Genomic DNA, 23,594 nt, shown 5'->3' with positions numbered 1-23,594 from the left:
ATGGAAGTTGTAGTCCAACCACAGCTGCCACCCAGGTTTGAGGAGCCTTGCTTTACGGAGCAACAGTGATGCTCTGAAATGGGGCGGGGAGGAGGCAAACTGCACATTACATTAAGAAAAATCATGCTGAACTTTGGTCACTATATTTTTCAAGGAAAATAAGTATAATCCAGACCTGGAGCACGGTTCATGGGGAGAGTATATTTACCTCTTTTCCCCCTTCAGCAGCTTCCTGCTCAACATCTGCTTCCTCAACTGTTCTTTCTGCTTCTGCTGTTTACAGTAAATAACACCTTTGGGGAGCACATAGCCAGGGGCTGATTCTGGGACATGGAAGGACCTTCCTTCTACAAAAAGGAGTGTGCGACCCATATTAAAAGCATGTTCTTTTAAAAAGGGTGCTTAGTATAGTGTGTTAGCCAGGCCCTGGAAGGTCAGGTTGGTGTGTTGTTTAAAGCCAACTGTTAGTTTGAGAAAACAGCAGGCTAATTAGTGAAACAAACCATTGTTTTAAAACACTTGCACTGCAAAATGTAAATGGAAAAAAAAACCTCCACTTGTCACTATGAAAAATGACAATAGCAGAAAAATAATATGTAGGACATCTGCTGTGGTCCCCCCCCCTTTTCTTTTTTCTTTTCTTCCGAAGGCAGGGTTTTAAAATGCACTCCAGGCAAATGATGGTAGAATTCAAAAGTTAAATTGCAAGCTGGTCAAGAATAAAAACGGAGCTGTTTTAACATTTTTTTTAATGGGATCTATTTTGGTAGTTAGCACCATGTGTAAAAGGTCTAAAACCTTACCTGACATATGGGAACAGTTTTTTAAAAAAGAATCTCTTGTTAGTTTCAATGTGAACATTCTGTGCAAAATCACAGGTTGCAAATGCCAGGTACCCGAGCATTGGAAAGAAACGCTAAAGTGATTCTGTCTTTGGCATTTCTGGATTTTAGTTTGCTGCGTTCATACCAAGCACCGCTTCAAGGGGAGTTCGCAGCTATTGTACTGGCCATATCTATTGTGCATAAGCCAGTTGCATCCTTGCTGGAAGTGCTGGTCGCCTGTTTGTGAAGGGAATAAGGAGGAGAAAATCCATAGTTCCTCCTCCCACTTCCAAACCCCAAACACAGTTCAGCACTATTGCTGTTACTGATTATCTGGCCAAGCACTCAGAGCCCCACTAGTTGGGTCAACCTAGAAAATATAATTGCAGCACCACTTTGCATAAATAATTTTCTATCAGGTGAGGAATACAGGCACAAAAAAAGCTCTCCAGGTACTGCTCACCTTCAGTTCAGAGATCATTGTTTTCATTCCTATATTCTTGTGGTTCGGGGTACACTAGTGGCACTTGCAACGAAAGGTTTGCAGTGTGGAATGTTCGCTGTTCAGGATTCCAGCTAGCAAGCTCTGCCTTTTCCCAGGATACTCCGTTCCATTACCCCTTCTTCCTCAAGCATTTCATTTCCCCAAAGCAGTCACCAAGCTTTCTGCAACCACTGAGCATGCTCAGTTCTCACTGAGCTGTTGTTTTTTTTTAAAAAAAGTTAATCTTTATTGGTTTAAATCAACACTTACACACACAACAAAAGCTTGAGAAGAGAAAAACGATACAAAAGCACAATACAAACAAAAAACCAATAGAACAATATGTCACAAATTCACAAAAATGTTCCATCAACTTCCAACTTTCTTGATATGAGTTCTTTGTTTTCTTAATTACTTGCCTCTATTTTTCAATTAAACTTTATCCTTATTAAATCTTATTTGACTTCATTACAGTCATACCTCGGGTTGAATGTGCTTCAGCTTGAGCGCTTTCAGCTTGAGCGTGTTACTTCTGGGTTTCACCGCTTGCGCATGCACAGACGCTCAAAATGACGTCATGCGCGGAAGTGGAAAAACGTGACCCATGCACGCACAGACGCGCCGTCTCGTCATACGTTCCATTCAGGATGTGAACGGGGCTCCAGAATGGATCCTGTTCACATCCCGAGGTACCACTGTATACCACAATCAGTTCCGAGAGTTATTCAAAGCATTCTAAAGTTTTTATACGGCGACACTGTTCTTTTAAATATTGTCTATACATTTCCCATTCCCTTTTGAACTTTGGGGTTGAATCATCTCTGATCTTTCCAACATCTATGCTAGTTCCATGTATTCAAGCATTTTTACTTGCCATTCCTCTTTCGATGGAGTTCTATCTCCTTTCCATCCCCTGGCAATCAGAATCCTCGCTGCCGTTGTTGCATGCAAAAACATCCTTATTTTCTCCCTTGGGATATCTGGTGCCATTATGCCTAATAGGAAAGCTTCAAGTTTTTTATTCAACATCATTTTGAACAGTTTTTAAAAAATTCATTGTATATAAGTTCTCAGAGGCTCTTTATTTAATTTTTTGCGACCCCACCACATGTGGTCTTTTTGGACTCTCCACCCTATCAGTTTCTGCACTTTGAGGTTTTCCCCAGACCTGATACTACCCCCAGCCCCTTGTTTGAGGGTGGCCCCATTAGGGACACATACTTGGAACGTGAGTTCACTATTGGTATAGGGCAGGGATGTCCAACAGGTCGATCGTGGGCTCCTTTTCCTTTGCTTTTGCCTAAGAGCGCCCGGCCCCGGCCCATCTCCCCTCCCTGCATTTTCTCCTGATCTCTGGAACAGAAGACGGGAGTTTCTGCTGTAAGGCAGATCCCAATAAAATGGGGCATAAAATGGAGCACTGCTCCTCTCTAAAAAAAAAGCTCAACAACTTTTTGACCTGAACCCCAATAAAAGGGGGGTAGATCACTTCCAGTTTTTAACTCTGTGAGTAGATCGCAGTCTCCTGGAAGTTGGCCACCCCTGGTTTAGGGGATTGTATGGAGTGTTATGGGAGGGGTAGTACCTCTGATGGGGGACACATCATGCTCCTTCTGGAGTACAGTCATAGTAAAGGTAAAGGGACCCCTGACCATTAGTTCCAGTCATGGCTTACTCTGGGGTTGCGGCGCTCATCTCGCTTTATTGGCCGAAGGAGCCGGCATACAGCTAAGCCGCATACAGCCGGCATACATGACTAAGCCGCTTCTGGTGAACCAGAGCAGCACACGGAAATGCCGTTTACCTTCCTGCCAGAGCGGTACCTATTTATCTACTGGCACTTTGACGTGCTTTCAAACTGCTCGGTTGGCAGGAGCAGGGACTGAGCAATGGGAGCTCACCTCGTCGCAGGGATTCGAACTGCCGACCTTCTGATCGGCAAGCCCTAGGTTCTGTGGTTTAACCCACAGCGCCACCATACCTTGGGTTAAATATGCTTCAGGTTGAGCGTTTTCAGGTTACGCTCCACAGCGATCCGGAAGTAACGGAACAAGTTACTTCCGGGTTCCGCCACTCGCGCATGCGCAGATGCTCAAAATGATGTCACACACATGCGCAGAAATGGCGAAGCGCGACCCGCGCACACACAGATGCGCCATCGCGGGTTGTGTTCTACTCACGATGCGAACAGGGCTCTGGAATGGATCCCGTTAGCATCCAGACTGTAGTTTGTCCACCTTTGGTCCCCACCCAGGGGCGTCTTACCCATAGAGGCTAGTGGCGCGGGGTGCCAGGGCGCCAAGTTCTGGAGGGCACCAGGGAAGAGGCGGAGGCCGGACATGGCATCAGCTCGCTGCTCTCGCCCGCCTCTGCCATGCCTCACCGAAGCAGCGCCGTGCCTGGAGCTTCCGTCTGCTGTAGCCACCGTGGCACGAAGCGGCCAGCCGAGCCGGGAGGCACCACGTCCAGCCTCCACCTCTTCCCCACCGGAGGAGCCGCCCTCCAGCTACTGCCCGCCTCCTCCAGCCCCACCAGCAGTGCCGTCTTCCCTAAAAAATTATGGGAAAGGGGTGGGGGCATCGGAGAGAGATTTGCACCATGGCGCCGGATATGCTTAAGTCGGCCCTGTCCCCACCCTGCACTCAGCTCTCCCTTGTGGCTCCTAGAAGTTGTCAGTGTGCGACAGAGGTCACACCCTGGGGTCGTCTTCAACCGACCAACTAAGCCAAGTGAGGGTGGCTAATGTGTCTCAAACTCTTGGTGAGTTAGGGACTTCCTCTGTGTGCAAAGGCAGGCTCCAGGGGATTGAACGAACGAGACCAATAGTGGGTTCAACGGTCAAGAAGGCGGTTTCTGCACGTGCTGTAGAGGGAAGTGAGGGGCAGATGGGGCTCATCAACCTGGGAAGGTTGCCTGCCTAGGAGAAGGAAAACCCTGGTCCTAAAACTCTGCTGCCTTGGGAGAAGAAAAGGCTAAAACCTACACAAATCCAGAGTGACGTTCCTAAGACTGTTGGGTGGCGCCTTGTACGTCTCCTTCCGGCAACTCCTGCAGCCAAGCTGGCGCCAAACGTATTGCCCTGCTTTCCTTTGGACCACATCAGTGAGGTGGAGAGGGGGGTCTTGTTGGCTGCGCAGCCCAGGACCCTCCATACACACATACTGCCCGGGCTTGCACCCCAGGGAGGTCACTTTGGTGCTGCTAATGCAGCAGTTAGACTTTAGGGAAGCTTTTAATGTTTAATAGGTTATTGTATTTTAGTTTTTCGTTGGAAGCCGCCCAGAGTGGCTGGGGAAACCCAGCCAAATGGGCGGGGTATAAATAATAAATTATTATTATTATTATTATTATTTAACACACACACACACACACACCCCCGAAGAGGCGCGCTCCATTGTCTCTCGAGACAGACAGATTCCAGCAACAATTGGTGTATGGGTAGAATTTCTCTTGGAATCTGGTTTCTAGTCCAGTTGTCTGGACTCCAAGGTGGTTAAATACTTTCATTTTTAATTGCACAAAGTAAGCGTCGTTTCTTTCCATTTTTGTTGAAATTGCATTAAAAAAACACATTTAAACATAGCAGCTGTTTTATTTCTTTTCTCTTTGTCCGGTGCCTCACTGCTTAAAGGGTTTTTTTGCAATAACTCACAGTAGTTTTAGCAGTAGTACTTTTAAAAAAAAAATAAGATGCTTTAAATAGAGATCTGAGTTTTGGAAAATAAGCATGGCCTGTGATCAAGAACACTGAGAGTAAAGATTACTTTTCGGTGTTAGGAAAGGACCATGGGGAGCATGCCATCTCTTTCAAGTCAAGCGTCGCAATTAGGGGATGAAATAGGTGACTTATTGCATTTATTATTATGGGCTTTGATGCTGTGTGGGGGAAAATGCGCACACAGCTTTCCTCTCTGCTTGGAAAGTGAATCTCTAGAAGCTCTGAACAGTTTTAGGACAAGTTGTGATTGCTGTGATTTGTGATTCCCAAATGATTAAAGGGAGGGGGATGTTGAAATGGTTCTGCATTCTGAAAACTTGGGGAGTTGTCAACAAATCCTTGTTTTTCTCGCTGCTTTACAAGTCCTCCACCTCCACCTCCCCATTCCCATAATTGTTAATATAAGAAACGAAACAGGCATCACGTTATGCAGCTGCAGAAGAAAAGCTAACTGCAGGTGCATTTGCAGCTTGCAGAAGAAGTCCGTGAAAGCTTATCCCATTATAAAAACGGGTTGGCCTTTTAATATGCCGCAAGATTATTCCTTGTGCTGTACCTGCCTTTGTAGTAGTAGTAGTAGTAGTAGTAGTAATAATGATAATAATAATTTATTTATTTATACCCCGCCCATCTGGCTGGGCTTCCCCAGCCACTTTGGGTGGCTTCCAACAAAATATTAAAATACAGTAATGCATCAAAAATGCTTTCTAGCAAAACGCTCTGTGACTGTGTGGAGGGAGGCCCCCTATGGGTCACACTGCGTCATTGCACACAACTGCAGGTTTCCTGTTGGCATGAGCAGAGTCACTCAGTGTGCTAGATAAGCTTGGGGTGCATTTTTCGCTGCAATTCCCTGCTGCATTTGGGGATATAGCTTAAGGTTACCAGATGTCCCCGTTTCCCAGGGACAGTCCCCGGATTTACAAATCAGTCCCCATACGAAATTCTATCATTCCTACTGAAGTTGAAAAGTGTCCCTGGATTCATTGGAAAAAATCTGGTCACCTTAATATAGCTCTCGCCCCAAAACAACAGGATAAGTGAACTAAAGGATAATTGAATTATTAAGTTACGTAGCGTAGTCTGGATTCACCGTCAAGTTGGTGGTGTTTGTTTTCCTTTCTTAGTAGGTTTATATTCTGCTTTTCAACACAGGGCAGCTGGTTTGCATCCACCGTTAGCCCCTGTGTAGGGTGGACTATTTGAAATTTCTGCATGTGGCTAACTTGGTATCATTTCACAGGTCTACTCAGAATTGAACTTTGGTTGGTGCAACACACGCTGTTCACCTGCAGCAAGCCTTTTGGCTTCAGCGAAGTATTTATTTATTTCACTGGGCATTTTAAATTAGATTATCTGATTTCCATAGTTCATTTTAACCAGTTTTATCTTACGAGTCTCCATTGCAACCTCATCCTTATGCACTGCTTAAAAACTGTGGTGCCAAGTGGTGTAGAAAAGGTTGAAACGAATACAATTATCCACATTTACTGGGCGCTGTTTTGTTTTTCTTCACATCACCCTTTCCAGGGGAGTACATTAAAACATGGAGGCCAAGGTATTTCCTGTTGAAAAATGATGGAACGTTCATCGGCTACAAGGAGCGGCCGCAAGATGTGGACCAGAGAGAATCCCCCTTAAATAACTTTTCTGTGGCTCGTGAGTATTTTCTCAACAACCATCCTTTTAGTGTTTCTTGCTTGCTTAACTAAAACTTATTTGAAGCATAATTTATCTGATTCAATGGCCTGTGGGGTTTGTTGCAGACTTGGTTCCATGGGCATATTTAATTTATTTAGTTATACAGTCGTACCTTGGATGCCAAATGCCTTGTGAGTCGAACGTTTTGGCTCCCAAACGCCGCAAACTCGGAAGTGAGTGTTCCAGTTTGCAAATGTTCTTTGGAACCCGAACGTCTGACACGGCTTCTGAGTGGCTACTACAGGAGCTTCCTGCAGCCAATCAGAAGCCGCGCCTTGGTTTCTGAATGTTTTGGAAGTCTAACGGACTTCCGGAATGAATTATGTTCGACTTCCAAGGTACCTACCACTGTATTTGTCACCCCACATATTGGGACTGTGTTATCTCTCAGTTGCTGCTTTGAGGGTTGTTGTTGTTTCACAATCAAGTGGTATATAAATTTTATGAATTATTATTTTTAATTTCTTTTTTTAAAACAAAACAAAACATACACACCAGTGAGCATGGGCTTCTTTCCAGATGACAAACCAAAAAGTCAAGAGAGACATAACAAAACTCCTTCCAGACGACCTGTTGAAAAATAAAATCTGATTTAAAAAATCCACAAGGCCACTCATTGATCGTAGGACCAGGAATCATATGACTATCAATCTCTTCGTTTCACTGCAACAAAACCTTCCTTTTATTTCAGTCTCCTACGTGGAATTCCTGGTCGCCTATATGGCTTTTCTGGTAGCTATAGGTGACCAGGTATTTCATGCATGTGTATGAACTGGCTGGTGGCAGAGAAATGGAGCGCTGTGTGCTCATCATAGAAACCAAACAGGCTACTAGAAAGGGTGTCATCTTGTCCCCAGTGCTGTTTAAGATCCATATGAAGTCACTGTCCTGCTCTTGATGCAGGCCATCCACCAGGGCAACCCAAACTGCACCTGAATCCAGAAGGAAATATAATTAATAAAGCAGCGTGGCTGGTAGTCCTGGGATTTTGCCCATTATTTTGTTCTTCTGAAAGCAGCCTGGTGTCCCAACTGCCTTCTCTACATCACTCTTGCATCTCCTCCGGTTGCCTTAGAAAACCCTCTAGTGACAAACAGGAGAGTGAAGGATCCTTTCTCGCTGCTAATAATAATAATAATAATAATATATTTATATCCCGCTCTCCCCAAGCTGAAGCCAGGCTCAGAGCAGCTAACAACAGTAAAAGTAACACAATTTACATAAAATCAAAATCAATTAATTAAAATACATTCTGATCTCAGTGTCATCAAAGGGGGAGCCAGTTTGCCACCTCCACTGCATGAAAAGTTTCTCTCTCTCTCTCCTCCTTTCATTTTAAGTGTTTGGAGGCAGAGTAAATATTTTGACATTCTAGGAAGTCGCTTGTATAATGCCTGGCGCCTGTTACCCTCACAACAACAATTTGCATATGAATGCCCGGTTGTCTGTTCGCATCAGCAACACTTTGCACCGTCCAACCTACCCTTCAAAGATCCAACCAACACAAACAAGTCATAGTTTTAACATTTAACTCCTTTCCATGGGGAAATGGCAGGTAGGAATAGGGGTGGGTTTGGGTTGGTGTTTTTTTGTTTTTTGTTTCTGGTTTTTTTTCTTCAGAATAGGCAATATGGACCAAACTGGTCCCTTAAGAAAAGTGGCGTAATTTGTATCTAGATGTACTGAAAAAAACACCACCACCATCATCATAATTATGTATATGTCGCCCTTCTGACTGGGGTGCGTCAGCCACTCTGTGTGGCTTCCAGCAAATAGGAAAAGCATAATAAAACATCAAACATTAAAAATTACCCTATATAGGGTTTTTTTCAAATGTCTTCTAAAAGGCAGATACAGTGGTGCCCCGCAAGACGAACGCCTCGCAAGACGAAAGGGTTTTCCGTTTTGGAGGCGCTTCACAAAACGAATTTCCCTATGGGCTTGCTTCGCAAGACGAAAATGTCTTGTGAGTTCCTGCGGGGTTTTTTTCCCCTCCCCCCCTTTTTCTAAGCCGCTAAGCCGCTTATCAGCTGATCCGATAAGCCGCTAAAAGTCGCTAAGCCGCTAATAGCGCTAATCCGCTAAGCCGTCAATGGGCTTGCTTCGCAAGACGAAAAAACCGCTAGACGAAGAGAATCGCGGAACGGATTCTTTTCGTCTTGCGAGGCACCACTGTAGTTGTTTATTTCCTTGACATCTGATGGGAGGGCATTCCACAGGGCGGGCGCCACTACCAAGAAGGCCCTCTGCCTGGTTCCCTGTAACCTCACTTCTCACAGGGAGGGAACCGCCAGAAGGCCCTCGGCGCTGGACCTCAGTGTCTGGGCTGAACGATGGGGGTGGAGATGCACCTTCAGGTATACAGGGCCGAGGCCATTTGGGGCTTTAAAGGTCAGCACCAACACTTTGAATTGCGCTTGCAAACGTAACACAACTGCACTGCAAAGAGCATGCTGGGAACAAGAATCCTGGCATCAGTATACGCCATCCTTAGCGGCTGTTGGCATTCAGGTAGTTGGTGCATTGAAACAGTCCCCTTCTCGTCCTGGTGTCCCAAGCTGTAGCCTTACCTGGCAACTTCAGCTGGAAAGCTGCTAGCTATTTAAAAATAAAATCCCACCATGTCTCGGAATGCCCGATGTAGCATCATCCCAGGAACATTGGAAAGAGCCCTGCTGATCAGGCCAAGGGCCCACCTAATCCAGTATCCTGTTCTCACTGTGGCCCACTGGATTCCAATGTGCAGCCCAGGAGAAGGTTCATTTGGTGTCTTAACGCAGGCCTGTCCTAATCCACACTTCCAGAAGCAACACAGCCATCCTTCGGAATCCCCAACGCAGTGCAAGTTTCCTTACTGCCAGTGCGCTTAAGATGTTTAATTGGGTGGGGTGAGGCTGTAGTTCAAGAAGCACAACAAAGTGGCATAATTCCACCCCATCCCCTTTTTTTCTTTTAAAGTACCGTGCAAGTTTTCAAACGAAGCTTTCTCCCCTTCTTGATGCGTTCTGTAATGATTGAGCAGGGTAATTAGACAGCATATTGTTCACTAAACAAAACATTTCTGCGTGACATACTTGAATTATAGTGGTTATTAACTGACAAATCTCTATTATTCATCTTGCTGTGTGCTTTTAAGGACTGCTGGATCAGCAAGCTTAGCAAATATCTACGGGGCAGCGCTGATTTAGAGGAAACGTGTCGATTCTAAATGGCCTCATTCCTTTCCTTGTATCGAAAAGCAATAATAGGGTGTCATACTTGAGGTCAGAATAATTTCGACTGCTGCCGCATTTTCCTCCTCCTGTCTTGCTCTCCACACTTTTGCCAGCACATGTTTTAGTCCAAGCTGGGATCGGCAGTGGCTGATTAATCTTGGCTTTTGTGTCTCTCCCCCCCCCCCCCGCCGCCAAATGCCAAATAGCAGGGGGTGGAAGTGCCTAGTGTCTTGTGTCCACAGTTGCCTTTGCTAGCTCTGGTGCTCTTCAGATATTTTGGACTACAGCTGTTCTGCCTGTGGCTGATGGGAGTTGTAGTCTAAACCAGAGCTGCCGAACGCTGCCCTAGCAGGTGCCATCTGTCTTTGCACCTGGGAAAATGGCCGCCTCGTTTCTCCATCAAGCCAAGGAAGAAAACAAACGCAAGGGATTGGTTCGTGGCAGAATTCTCCCAAGCCCTGATTGGGCAGTAGTAGACTTGGGGCATTGAGAACCCCAAGCTGGCTGTAAATGGACCGACATTCTAAGCAGAGGTTTTCAACCTTTTTGAGTCCACAGCTCCCTTGACCAACTACATCCTTCCTGTAGCCCCCCCTGTGGGGCTCAGGAGCCCAGTTATGCCACCCCTTGCCTACAGAGCTGGCAACCTTTCACCCCTTTTCGAACACTCCCTTGTGGGGTGTTCCCTCAGCCTCCCCTCCTTTCCCCTCTCCTTGAGAGTCCTCCGGGCAGCTGCTGCCGCCTGCCCCAAAGAGAGCTGTTTCTCAGAGGCACCATTCACCTGCAGAGCTTGTAGCCAGGGCTGCTGCAACAAACAGCTGTGCAAGCCTTTGGGAGGCAGAGATACGAGAGGGCAGCAGAGGAGGGAGGGAAGGAAAGAGGGACAGAGGCCAGTGTTGCCCACAGCATCCCTGACCATCATTCAAGGCAGTCCAGGGTGGCACGGCACTCTGGTTGAAAACCACTGGTCCAGAGTCAAGAAAACCCTGGAAGGAGATTTGTATGCATCCCTGTTGAGTGGGTGAGGTGACACCCACGACTGCAGACTTGTGATGGCCAGTGCTTTTTCCCAAGAAAAGTAAGTGCCGGAACTCACCATGAGGTTGTTACAGTAAGTCGCTGGGGCAGCCCTGAACAGATGCTGGTGCCCCTGGTTCTGGTGCAGGTCAGTTAAATGCAATGCTATTTTTCTAGGGAAAAAGGTGCCAGAACACCTCCCTTATTCTCTTATAATGGCGCCCACCTAAGAGGTGCTGGTTCTGACACGCTGAAAAAAAGCACAGGTGATGACAGCGCCTCTGGCTCTTCCTGCATTTCCAGTTTTTAACACTCCCAGATTTAGCAGAATTAGGGCATTTGTGTGCTGATCTCACTAAAGCGCGCCTTTCATTCTTCATTACTCATTTAATGCACTTTTAAAACCTAATTGCACTCGCTTTAGTAGGACGCCATGTAACCTTGGTGTGCCGTGAATGAAAAACTAGATGATCTTGCCATTAAAAAAAAGTACTCGTTGAGAAGCTTCACAATTTCAGCAGCAAATGAGGCATAAACTATACGGTCCAAAATGCAGCATCTAAAGGAGGATGAAAGGGCGGAGGGTGGGTTGTGGAGAAAACTCAGCCAATGGCAATAAATATTTAATCTAGCTGTAAGTGTGCAAATTAAAAGCTTTTAGTTTTAAAAGCAGGTGTGCTCTTTAAGTTGCCACACTAATAGAACCACCCTTGGCCAGAGTATGCGCATGGCACATATCCAAAGAGCTAGTGGTTTGCAAGTTGAGTGAGTTATATTCTCTTGATAGTGGATTTGTGTTCATATCTTCATGAATACTCTGAGGTTTCAAGCACCCTGTGTAAGCAAGAGTGCTTTGCTGGAGCAAAAGTCAATTCAGCGTGTGGTATTAAAATGAAATGGGTGGGGGAATTGTTTAGTTTTTTTAAACAACAACAACAAATCTCTTGTTGGCTGCCAGTGACATAGGCACAATGCACAACTTGGAGATCTCACACTTTTTTTAAAAAAATAATCACTGCACACTACAAGAGGGAGGGTAGGGAACTTCAGAAATGTTTTAAAACCTGCTTTTGGGGGCCACTCTCTCACAAAGCGGGATGCAAGAAAAATGAATGGCACAAAAGACACTCAACTCAAGGGCCACGTTCTCGGCTGGGCAGCCTTCCAAAGGCCACACACCAAGGGTATGTGTGAAAGTGCCTGGGCAGTACCTGGCCGAAATGTCAGACGCCGGGTGGGTGGCTTTGAAAAAAGTCTCCATTGGAGGTAGACATTTTTAAGGGTCGATGTTTTATTATGTTTTTATATGTGCTGGAAGTCACCCAGAGGGGCTGGGGAAACCCAGCCAGATGTGCAGGGTATAAATAATAAAATTATTGTTATTTAATGAATAACGTAATTTTTTGTATCCCTGCCTCCTGGTGGGTAGACCCAGGAAAGATTGTGCCAGCTCATTTTATGCAAGTCGCAGAATCCAGTTTTTCTTGGTGCAGAATTTCAGTTTTGTGAGCACAGAATTCTTTTTTTGTGGTGGTGGTGTGTGTGTTGAGGTTAAAGCATGGCACGCGAACAGGCGTTAAATCTTCGCAGAAATCTGGGGTACTTCCTCTGCGTCGTGCTAAACTTTTGTCCTGCAGATTGCGGAAAACGCACGACACCAGCCAAACTTAATCTTTGGCCGGGCAGAATTTCCAGCGGCCGTATTCTGCACTGTCAAGAGTGCAGCATCCTTGAAGGCATCCTATCCACCCGGCTGTTCTGTTTGCTCTTCTCAGCCGGCGGCTGCCCCTCTCCCGAAGAGCTACTTGCGGAGATTTCCACGCCTGATTAATCACAACAGTTTGTTAGATAAGAATAAAGACAAATGATTATTTAAACCTGCTTACGTACCATGACTTCCCTCCCTCGATCTGTGCTAGAGTGCCAGTTGATGAAGACAGAGAGACCCAAACCAAACACATTCATCATTCGGTGCCTGCAGTGGACTACAGTAATTGAAAGAACGTTTCATGTGGAGACTCCGGAGGAGCGGTATGTCTCGTTCAGACTTAAATACAAAGGCAACTTGCAAAAAAGCAGATGTAAACGTTCAGCATTATTAAGAGCGCGCCTTCTTCTCCAGAGCTTTGCTTTGTTTATGACGAGCTCTGGTGCTGTGGGTTTTAAGAGTCTCATTTCCCACTTGGGTGGGGGCGGATTAGAGGTTCTTGCAGAAGGAACTGATTGGGGGGGTGGGGTGTGTGTGTACACACATGCACACAAATTTGGAGATGAACTGGGGAAGGAATCCAGAAATGCTCTCCCCTCCAGGCCCATCTGTTTGGCTCCCTCAGAAGGTGGTGGACTCTCCTTCCTTGGAGGTTTTTAAACAGAGGTTGGGTGGCCACCTGTCGTGGGCACTTGAGCTATTTATTATTATTACTATATACAGTGGTACCTTGGGTTAAGAATTTAATTCGTTCTGGAGGTCCGTTCTTAACCTGAAACTGTTCTTAACCTGAGGTACCACTTTAGCTAACAGGGCCTCCCGCTGCCGCCGCACCGCTGGCGTGCAATTTCTGTTCACATCCTGAGGTAAAGTTCTTAACTCGAGGTAATATTTTGGGGTTAGCAGAGTCTGTAACCTGAAGCATCTGTAACCTGAAGCGTCTGTAACCCGAGGTACCACTGTATTAAATTTTTATACCGCCCTATACTCGTAGATATCGGAGCGGTTCACAACGTTAACGCTTCAATATAAAAAGCACAGGATCCATGCTAAAATTAAGAACAGAAGCAAACCAATAACCCCCTCTTCCACAGCACATTTAAAAGGGCATCAGACGTTCATGAGCCAAAGGTCTGGCTAAAGAGGAATGTTTTCACCTCGCACCTAAAAGTATAGAATGAAGGCACCAGCTGAGCCTTCCTGGGGAGAGCATTCCACAAACGGGGAGCCATAGATGATGTCCCTGCATGGGAGGCAGGGGTTGGACTAGATAACCCACAGGGGCCCCTTCTAATTCTGCAGTTCTCTGATTCTATCAGGTAATGGGCAGGTGGGAGCAATTCTTCAAATTCTCCCCATCTGTACCTCTGCAGAGGTTTGAAGGAGAAATGCAGAGAAGAGAGCAAGATGCCTTTCATTTCATTTCATTTTTAGTTTATTTTACAACACATATACACTTATAAAAGTGTTATAAGTTATATAGTTATTTATATAAAAATAATAATGTCCAATAAAAAACAAACAAAAAAACCACAGCAGAACAAAAAAAAAAGGGGGGGGGGACTTAAAAACATATGGAAACTTACGCAAAACAACTCGACCACAAAATATATATACAATGGTACCTCGGGTTACATACGCTTCAGGTTACATACGCTTGAAGTTACAGACTCCGCTAACCCAAAAATAGTGCTTCAGGTTAAGAACTTTGCTTCAGGATGAGAACAGAAATCGTGCTCCGGCGGCGCGGCGGCAGCAGGAGGCCCCATTAGCTAAAGTGGTGCTTCAGGTTAAGAACAGTTTCAGGTTAAGAACGGACCTCCGGAACAAATTAAGTACTTAACCCGAAGTACCACTGTGCCATATTTCAACTCTTCTTTTATTCCAATTGACTTCCCTCATCCTCAAAATAGTTCCCTTCAATTTTTGGTAAACTGTCTCCTTTTTAGTTTTTTATTATCCCTTATACTTTCTGTTTTTAACTTAAGTACCAGAATTATTTCAAAGCCTTGAATAAGGGGTGCTCCCACCCCCCCACCCCCATTGTCTGATAGATGGGTGGGATAGTCTGTGTGGTATAATGGTTAGAATGTTGGACTATGACTTGGGAGCACAGGGTTCAAATTCCCACTCAGCCGCGAAACTCAATGGGTGACCCTGGGCCAGTCACCATCTCTTCACCTAACCTCTGTTGTGATGCGTCCAAGGGAATGGGGGCAATTGCCAGACCCCCAGCTGGCTCCAGCCCACCGGCCGGTAGCCGGTCAAACTCCAGTCCTCGGTTCTGCATCAAAAGTGCGACTCAGAGCTTTCAGAAGCTGAGCACGCAAGCCAGCAGAGATAACAAACTCTTCGCGACAGAAGGCCGGACAGAGGCATATGTAAAGCATATTTACAAGCAGTTTATTCGGCATAGATCAGGACAAAGAAAACATGTCTGCTCTCTTTCATGTCCAAGAGAGGAAGCATAAGCAAAAGCTATACACTAACAGAAGTTCCCAGCAAGCTGTGCTGGAATGTAAACAGACATGTGACATACAACAGCTCCACACATCTGTTTAGGTGAAACCGAACATCAATAGCCTAACAACCTCTACCTCACAGGGTTCTTGGGAGGATGAAATTGGAAGGGGGAGAACCATGTACACCACTTTGAGATCCTTGGAAGAAAAAAGATGATATATAAATGTAATAAATAAAGGAATAGCCAGGAGCTTTAAGTTCCATCCTTACCTGCCTCATTCCTGACATCATGTCAGGAATGGGGGCATGAAAACTGCCCCAACTAGGGAGAACTGGGGAACCCCAGTGTAGATCTAAGCCAGGTGTGGGAACCATTGGCCCCCCAGATGTTGCCGAACTGCAGGTTCATGAGTTTGTGTTTATGCCAGCATTCTTTTCCAAAATACCTGGAACCCACCTGTGTTTTAGCAGCTTTTTAAGCAGTGATGGGATATGCTTGTGGTGGGCAGGAATCTCAGTCGTGACTGCTTGTTTGTTTAGGGATGAATGGACAAAAGCCATCCAAACCGTAGCAGACAGCCTTAAGAAACAAGAAGAGGAAATAATGGATTTTCGATCTGGTTCGCCCAGCGATAATTCAGGCGCCGAAGAAATGGAAATTTCTATGACAAAGCCAAAACACAAAGTAGTAAGTATTGGGGTTGAGGTGGGTTTTATCGCCCAAGCATTAACATTCCCTATGGCCAAATGTTGCTGGACTCCCAACTCTCATCATCCCTGGCTAGCATGGCCTAGTGGTCAGGAAACAACTGAAGAAAAGACCCATTCTCTTGTGGAGGGGGCACAGGTCGGTTCATATGAGAAGGCAGTCCTTGAGGTATTGCAGTCCTGAGCAGTTTAGGGATTTTTATAGGTCAAAACCAGCACTTTGAATTGGGCCTGGAAACTAGTCAGCAGCCAGTGTAGTCAGGCCAGGATCGGTGTAATATGCTCAAACCTTCTTGCCCCAGCCCCTGGCTGCTGAATTTTTTTACATACGTGTGTGTGTGTGTGTGTGTGTGTGTGTGTGAACAATCTTCAGAGACAGCGCCACACACAGCGCCGTAATCATTCAGAGTTAAGACGCAATTTTATTTGTCTCCATGAATTGAGTTCTTTCTCAAGCTGATCCCACTGTTTCGTGAGAGGGCCATCATTTATCTGTGTCTTCTCGATGGTGGTTGGCAAAGACTCTCCTTTAAGTCTCCACACAAACATACCGGCAACTCCCCATTTAAATGAGGGTTATGTTCCGAGGCATCACGTGTTTAAGCGAAATCGCATATATTGGGAGCCGTATTGGGGAAACCTGCAAGCACCTTCTAAACCTCTGGGAAACTGTTGATAAACCCTTTGAAAAACCAGCAGCACTCCTGGGATTGCGCTAGCAAAGGCTCGTGGGATTGTCAGACACTTTTTTCATGCTATTTTTGTCATTCTCACGCTCTTGGGGGCCGTTTTTGCCCCTTCAAGTGCCGCTTCTAGGTTTGCGGCAATGTGCGCATGCGTGGTTGCGAGCGGCTCAAATGCGTGTAAACGGGGACTTGCCTGTATATACACACATACGTATATAAATAAAGGATTCCTCAATGTTGTCATTCATTTTGCTTTGTTCAAATATTTCGGGCCTGTAAGCCTCTTAACCACCTTTCAAACGTGTCTTCAACAGACTATGACTGAATTTGAGTATCTTAAGCTTCTGGGGAAAGGTACCTTTGGAAAGGTGATCCTGGTAAAAGAAAAAGCAACCGGGAGATATTACGCCATGAAAATTCTGAAGAAGGAAGTCATTGTCGCAAAGGTAAGCGCTTTGTGGTTTTTTTTAAATGTTTAATTTTGTAAGGTTTTTGGGGGAGGGCTATAACAGTAACAGGTTTCATCTGTATATTCATCAAAGTAATATCAGTCCAATAGCTGTTGTTCACTCACAACTTACTGGGTTGTTCTTCAGGATGAAGTGGCTCATACGCTGACAGAAAACCGTGTTTTGCAGAACTCTAGACATCCTTTCTTAACGGTATGTGTTCTCTCTTAAGGGCAGCCCATAATCTGTGAGATGGGTGTGCGTGTGCGTGCCTTGGTCGTTTTAATTAATAGGAACCTTGGAGCCATATGTTTTTCCAAATCAGAGAATGGTAGATTTGAGTACTTGATGGCATGCCAGCCATTTCCCCATTGATTGTAATGGGATTCAGAACTGCTTTGCGCATAGCACAGCTGCATGGATATTTCCCTCTACTAAACACCCAAATGTGAAGGGGAAGATGCCTTTTCTTAAACACACAGGCCTCATTCAGGCAACCAAATCTTGGCATAGGAATCTTGAGTTATTATCTTGCCTCCCCCTCCCCCAACCATTCAGCCCCTTTGTTCCTCCCTTTATAGCAAGAACAGGTGAACCATGAAGCCTTCTATTAACCACAGTTTCCAGTTTCATCTGAACTGGGAAACGATGGATAAGTCAGGATATTGTCAACTTCAGATTGCAGCTAAATATTCTGGCTTGTTTCAGACTCGTTTACTGTAGTTTCCCAGTTTGTACAAAACTGGGAAGTAGAGCTAAAGTAGGATTTCCTGGCTTGCTCGTGCCTCCCTTCATGACGGCACTAAATGGGTTGCACGCCTGGCCGAAAAACTTGTTTATATCTCAGTATATTAAGCCAAGGTTTGATCTTCCAAAGATGGCCGTGACGGTCCTGTTGGTTACAGCCAACCAGCACTTTGACCACTCTTGTTTATTTTTAAGAGTGTGTGTTTGCCTGTTGTACTTCACATGCACACAGTAGAACAGCAGCTCCTAAACTCACCCCCCCCCCCCCATTGACCACTTGAAAATTGGGATTTTGCCTTAATGTTTTTTTCTGCCTGCTGTGACAGCCTGTTATGGTGCACTGTACTAGACGCTCCATGGTTTTTAATTCTCATTTTATTGCTCCTTTATTGTGAATCATTGTGTGTGTGTGTGTGTGTGTGTGTGTGTGAGAGAGAGAGAGAGAGAGAGAGAGAGAGATATGCAGGAATCACAATGTGAAGCTAGCCAGTGTCTCAACATCACTCCATCCTTATTTCAGACATTGTGATATATCAGTATATTGTGATGTTTAGCTGGTGATATATCGCAGGGTTGAAAACCAGATATCGCCCATCCCTACTTCCCACAGGCGTCTGGTTGGCCAATGTAAGACCAGGATGCTGGCCTGATCCAAGAAGGCACCACTTACCTACTTAGCAAACCCCCACTCTCTCTGCCACCCCTTTCCCCCTTGATGTTCCTCCTCCTTGCCACATGCATGAAGTTAAGGCAAGTGCCACATGAAATGCTCTAAGATCCACATGTGACCCACCACAAACTGACTGCCCCTGAACTAGCAGATCTCAGGGCCAGAGATAGATAACGATAGATGATAGATTGATAGATAGATAGATAGATAGATAGATAGATAGATAGATGATAGATAGATGATAGATAGATAGATAGATGATAGATAGATAGATAGATGATAGATAGATAGATAGATAGATAGATAGATAGATAGATAGATAGATAGATGATAGATAGATAGATGATAGATAGATAGATAGATAGATAGATAGATAGATAGGCAGATATATTTAAGTCTTGTTACGTATCCCCAAAAAATGGTGCCTGTAAAACCCGTTATTATTTATGGAGATGTTTATTTTTATCTAAAGCCAAAGCAGTGACACTCTCTCTGGCTCTGAAACCCCAGCTGTAACTTCTGGGCTGCAGCCCAAGCAAAACAAAATGGACTGTACGTCAAACCAAGCTGGCGGTTCTCATGATGTAGGAATGCGTGTGACGTGAGGGAAGGGCACCAGGCCTTGTGAGTGGAGTGGGGAGGGGAGGACGAACGAGGGGGAGAGAGATGCCCCCTCCCCAATCCCTCTTTCACCTTCCAAGTTAGTGACTTGAGAGCGGATTTATGTGGATGGAATGCCTCAGCTGGGCAGCTGCCCTCCATGGAACTGCAGCAAAGAGCTGGACAATGATGATAATTTCTGGATGAGAGCGGCGAATTTCACAGTGAGCCGCAGAGGATTTCCTGCGTTGACCAAGTGCCGCCACACATCATAGGGTTGTCTGTGGAAAGACCCCCATTTCTCAGGCTGAACTGTACACACTTTGTCTCTAGGCTCAATCTGGGTCCTTCATCCCCTTATGTTGCAGGCCATTCAGATTCAAAACAGCCCTAAGTCATGGCCGTGCATCAGTTTTAAATATCCCTAAGGTAGGTGGTAAGGGTGGCGCAGTGGCGCAGTGGTCTAAACCACAGAGCCTAGGACTTGCCGATCAGAAGGTCGGCGATTTGAATCCCTGCGACGGGGTGAGCTCCTGTTGCTCGGTCCCTGCTCCTGCCAACCTAGCAGTTCGAAAGCACGTCAAAGTGCAAGTAGATAAATAGGTACCGCTCCAGCGGGAAGGTAAACAGCATTTCCGTGCGCTTCTCTGGTTTGCCAGAAGCGGCTTAGTCATGCTGGCCACATGACCTGGAAACTGTATGCCGGATCCCTCAGCCAGTAAAGCCAGATAAGTGCCGCAACCCCAGAGTCGGCCATGACTGGACCTAATGGTCAGGGGTTCCTTTACCTTTTTAAGGTAGGGGCCAAAGTCACATGGTCCAACACCCCTCCCAGCCTCCTAAGACACTGGGCATTCAGATTGGAAATCTCTGTCCTGGCCGTTTAGGCTGAAAATACCCATCTTCCTCACCATGGGTTGTGGCTGGTACATCTCTCGGCTCATCCTGGGTCCTAACTCCTGCTCTCTGGAGGGGAAACATAACAAATCTGAACCTTGGAAGATTCAGGACAGGCGAAAGGAAACAGTTGTTCACACGGTGCATAGCACGGAACTGCAGAACTCCCACAAGATATTTGCAATGGCCGCCATCTTGTACGGCTTCGAAAGAGGATTGGATAAATGACTGGAGGATAAGGCTGTCCATGGCTGCTAGCCACAATGACTTGTGTTCTACAAGTCCTCCCAATTGTGGATTGGGAAGGGAGGCTTCGTTTTGCTGCCCGTCAACACTTAGGCAGTGACTACAAGCCTGCTGGGTTTAGTTCCCCAGAAACGTGGCCTACCAGGATTAAGGGGACCCAGGCTCCGCTCTTCTAGCCAGATCCATTTCCCCACCTCCGCTGTAGCAAATCCAGCCAGCTACATCTCAGGCTTTTCCCATCCGGCTTCTGGATCAGGAATTGGGTGTCAGTATTCCTCTGTAGATGAAACCCAATATCTTTTTGAAGCTTGAGTTAGGAGTAAAAGGTGAAAGATTTATACGATCTGAAGAGAAACCAGAGGTATTTCTTTTAGGTATTGTAGGAAAGGACATAGGAAGAAAGGACTGTAAGCTTTTCCAATATGCTGTAACGGCAGCCAGAATCCTGTTGGCCCAGAAGTGGAAACAAGAGGAGATACCGACGATAGAAGAATGGAGATCAAAAGTGATAGACTATGCAGAACTGGATAAATTAACTGGGAAAATCAGATATACTAAAGACCAAAAGTTCATCGAGGACTGGGGAAAATTTGTGGATTATCTGAAAAATATATGTGGTGTAAATACAACGCTAGTGGGATTTAAAGAGGCACTGTAAATAAAAATAAGTATTGTTTATTAGAAACAATGGGAGTAAGGAGGAATAATGGCAATACGAAAGAAGGGAATGTGTATTAAAGGTATAAATATGGATGATTGTCAGAGACGCTGAAGGAAGTCAAAAACAGTCATAATTTGTTGTATGCGGGATTAAATGAATAATTGGATGGAAATTTATAAAATGCATAATAAAAATTTTATATATATATATATATATATATATATATATATATATATATATAAGCTTGAGTTAGGAGTAAGGGTAGGGGATGAGATGAGATGTCCCAAGATAATTTCATGGCTTTTATTATTTTATCGCATTTGTTTCCCTCCCTCTCACAAGGGAGCGCAGAGCAGCTTACAACATAAGGCGATATAAATACATAGAATCACAGAATTGCAGAGTGGGAAGGGAACCAAAAAGTCATCTAGTCCAACCCCTGTAACACAGCCAAGTCTGGAACAGCACACACACTTTGTTAAATGGCAAATAGGTTTTAGGAGTTCACCTAAACATGGCCTGATTTCAGCTGGTTGACATGGAGTTCCATAAATGTGGGGCTACCACCAAGAATGCCCTGTCTTGCGGTACTATCCATATCACACCTCCCACTGATGGAAGCAGGGTGTGGATGATCCTCAAAAGGCAGATTCCAGGTTGCAAAGTGTGTGTGTGTGTGTGTGTGTGTGTGTGTGTGTGTGTGTGTGTGTGTTTCGAAGATTGTAGATGCTGTCTTTCAATCAGGTGGTATTCAAGACAATTCGACAGCAGATTAAAACAGTACAAGTCAATGTGGGTGGGACAGAGTGTTTTAAAACCACTATGATAAAAGATTGGTCTTGGCTTCACCTTAATACCCCAATCATAGTGTAGAAACGATAGCAGCTAAAAAAAAAAACTGTGTTAGTAACTTGCTCTGCTACGTCAATTTGGAAGCGGTTCAAGAACTGCATGTTAAATAAAACCACATTTTGCTCACATGTGATTCGCTCTTTGTAGGCTTTGAAGTATTCCTTCCAGACGCATGACCGCTTGTGCTTTGTTATGGAGTACGCTAATGGAGGGGAGGTAAGGATCGCGTTCACCTCGGTCGAATGTTAATGGTGTGCTTTCTGAGGGCCACATTCCAGTGGCGGCTGGGTTTAGAGGGAAAAGGAAGACGATGAATAGATATGACTTCACTGGGCTGCGTTTCAGCCGCACACGAGTCCCTGGGTTCTGCACTCACACAAACCTCTCCATTCTCCATCCAGACATTACAGTGATGAACTTCAGCCGGGGGAAGCGCTGAAAGTGGGTGCGAAGTAAATTTGGGTGAGGGTTGTGGACATCTTTGGAGAGACACCTTTGGCGTGGAGTCTGACATTTGGTGCGTTGAGAATCTTCAAAGTTTGTCACAGCAACCTTCTGAGAGCGTCCTAAGGACATGGCATATCTCAGTCGTAGAGGGCATGGTTGGCATGTAGAAGTTCTCAGAACCAGTCCTAGTATTAATAATTTCATAAATCTCAGGCCGTGGGGCAGGGAAAGACCTGAGGTGCAGGAGGACTGCTAATCCCCTAGATCAGCGGTTCTCAACCTGTGGGTCCCCAGATGTTGTTGGACTACAACTCCCATCATCCCTGAGCTTTGGCCTTGCTAGCTAGGGGTGATGGGAGTTGTAGTTCAACATCTGGGGACCGACAGGTTGAGAAAGGCTGCCCTAGATTATGGACAATGCTGGTTAGGTGGACTGATAGCCTGACTCTGCATTAAGTGACTTCAGGTGAGGAAAGGGGTATGCAGCTCAAGAATCACAGAGGTTGTAGTCCGTGCCAGGAAGAAAGTCCTATTGTCCTCTGAATGGGGTGGGGAAGTAGCTGTTGGTTCCCACTGGGCCTCTTCCTTGCTCCCCGGTGCTATGAAAGCAGCATAGAGACCGACGCTTTCCTGGCTTGCCAAAGTGGCTACAGATGGTCCTCTCAGTCTAAATCAAAATGACCTGGTGAGCCAAATTTGTTGACCCAGAGGTATACCAGTGAGTCTGTTTGCCTGCCTCGTCCAGTATTTCCTTTCCCCCTTATCTGCTGCCAGACCTTCCTAATGAAGAGATGTCCGGGATTGAACCTGCATCCAAACCATGTGCTCCAGCACTAAGCCGTGGTCCCTCCCTAATTACAGGTCTCCAATAAACGCTGCGGTGTGCCAATTTAGGCTAACAAGTGCTTTTCCCTCCCAGCTGTTCTTCCACCTATCGAGAGAGCGCGTCTTTTCTGAAGACCGGGCCCGGTTCTATGGGGCTGAGATTGTATCGGCTCTAGACTACCTGCACTCAGAGAAGAACGTGGTTTATAGAGATTTAAAGGTAGGTGAGCAGAAGCCGGTGAGTTTGGGAGGCCAGCCTTTTTCTCGTTTATCTCAAGAAAAGGGTGTTTCTGGAGCAGATTCGTGGTGCTAAATCTCATTTGGAGTATTGGCGGGGTATATCCGTTTGGAACTTTGTCTTGCTTAGGAGTGCCATATTTCAAGAAGTGAAAATCTGGACACAAAAATCGAAGGCAGCATTCGGCCCTCAGGGGCGTGAGGTCCCCCAGCCTCGTTTTCAGCGCTATTTTTCTAGAAAAAGAGGTGCTGGAACTCACAGTGAACGCCTCCCTTATTCTCTTAGAATAGCATTGGAGCCCACTGGAGAGGTGGCAGAACTGAGTCCCTGCTGGGGGGAAAAGACACATTTTCTAGATGGCACATGGTGGTGGCGTTAAACAAAATCAGAACAGGCAGGTGCAACAGCTCAGCAGTAAAAACCCACCCAGCAACACAA

General features: G+C 45.7%; 1 protein-coding gene across 1 annotated transcript in view; it reads left to right on the top strand.

Moving 5' to 3' along the window:
• AKT1 (AKT serine/threonine kinase 1) overlaps window positions 1-23,594 on the top strand; it is a 123,184-nt gene that overhangs the window by 80,042 nt on the left and 19,548 nt on the right. The window contains exons 3-9 of the mRNA XM_079951285.1: window positions 6,557-6,685; window positions 12,879-12,990; window positions 15,671-15,818; window positions 16,839-16,970; window positions 17,121-17,186; window positions 21,794-21,862; window positions 23,013-23,138. Coding sequence (XP_079807411.1) covers window positions 6,557-6,685; window positions 12,879-12,990; window positions 15,671-15,818; window positions 16,839-16,970; window positions 17,121-17,186; window positions 21,794-21,862; window positions 23,013-23,138 — 782 coding nt within the window. The remainder of the gene's footprint in view (window positions 1-6,556; window positions 6,686-12,878; window positions 12,991-15,670; window positions 15,819-16,838; window positions 16,971-17,120; window positions 17,187-21,793; window positions 21,863-23,012; window positions 23,139-23,594) is intronic.

This window comes from Podarcis cretensis, assembly GCF_951804945.1.
Source record: "Podarcis cretensis genome assembly, chromosome: 1".
NCBI classification, from domain to species: Eukaryota; Metazoa; Chordata; class Lepidosauria; order Squamata; family Lacertidae; genus Podarcis; species Podarcis cretensis.
This window is presented reverse-complemented; position numbering and strand designations above follow the sequence as displayed.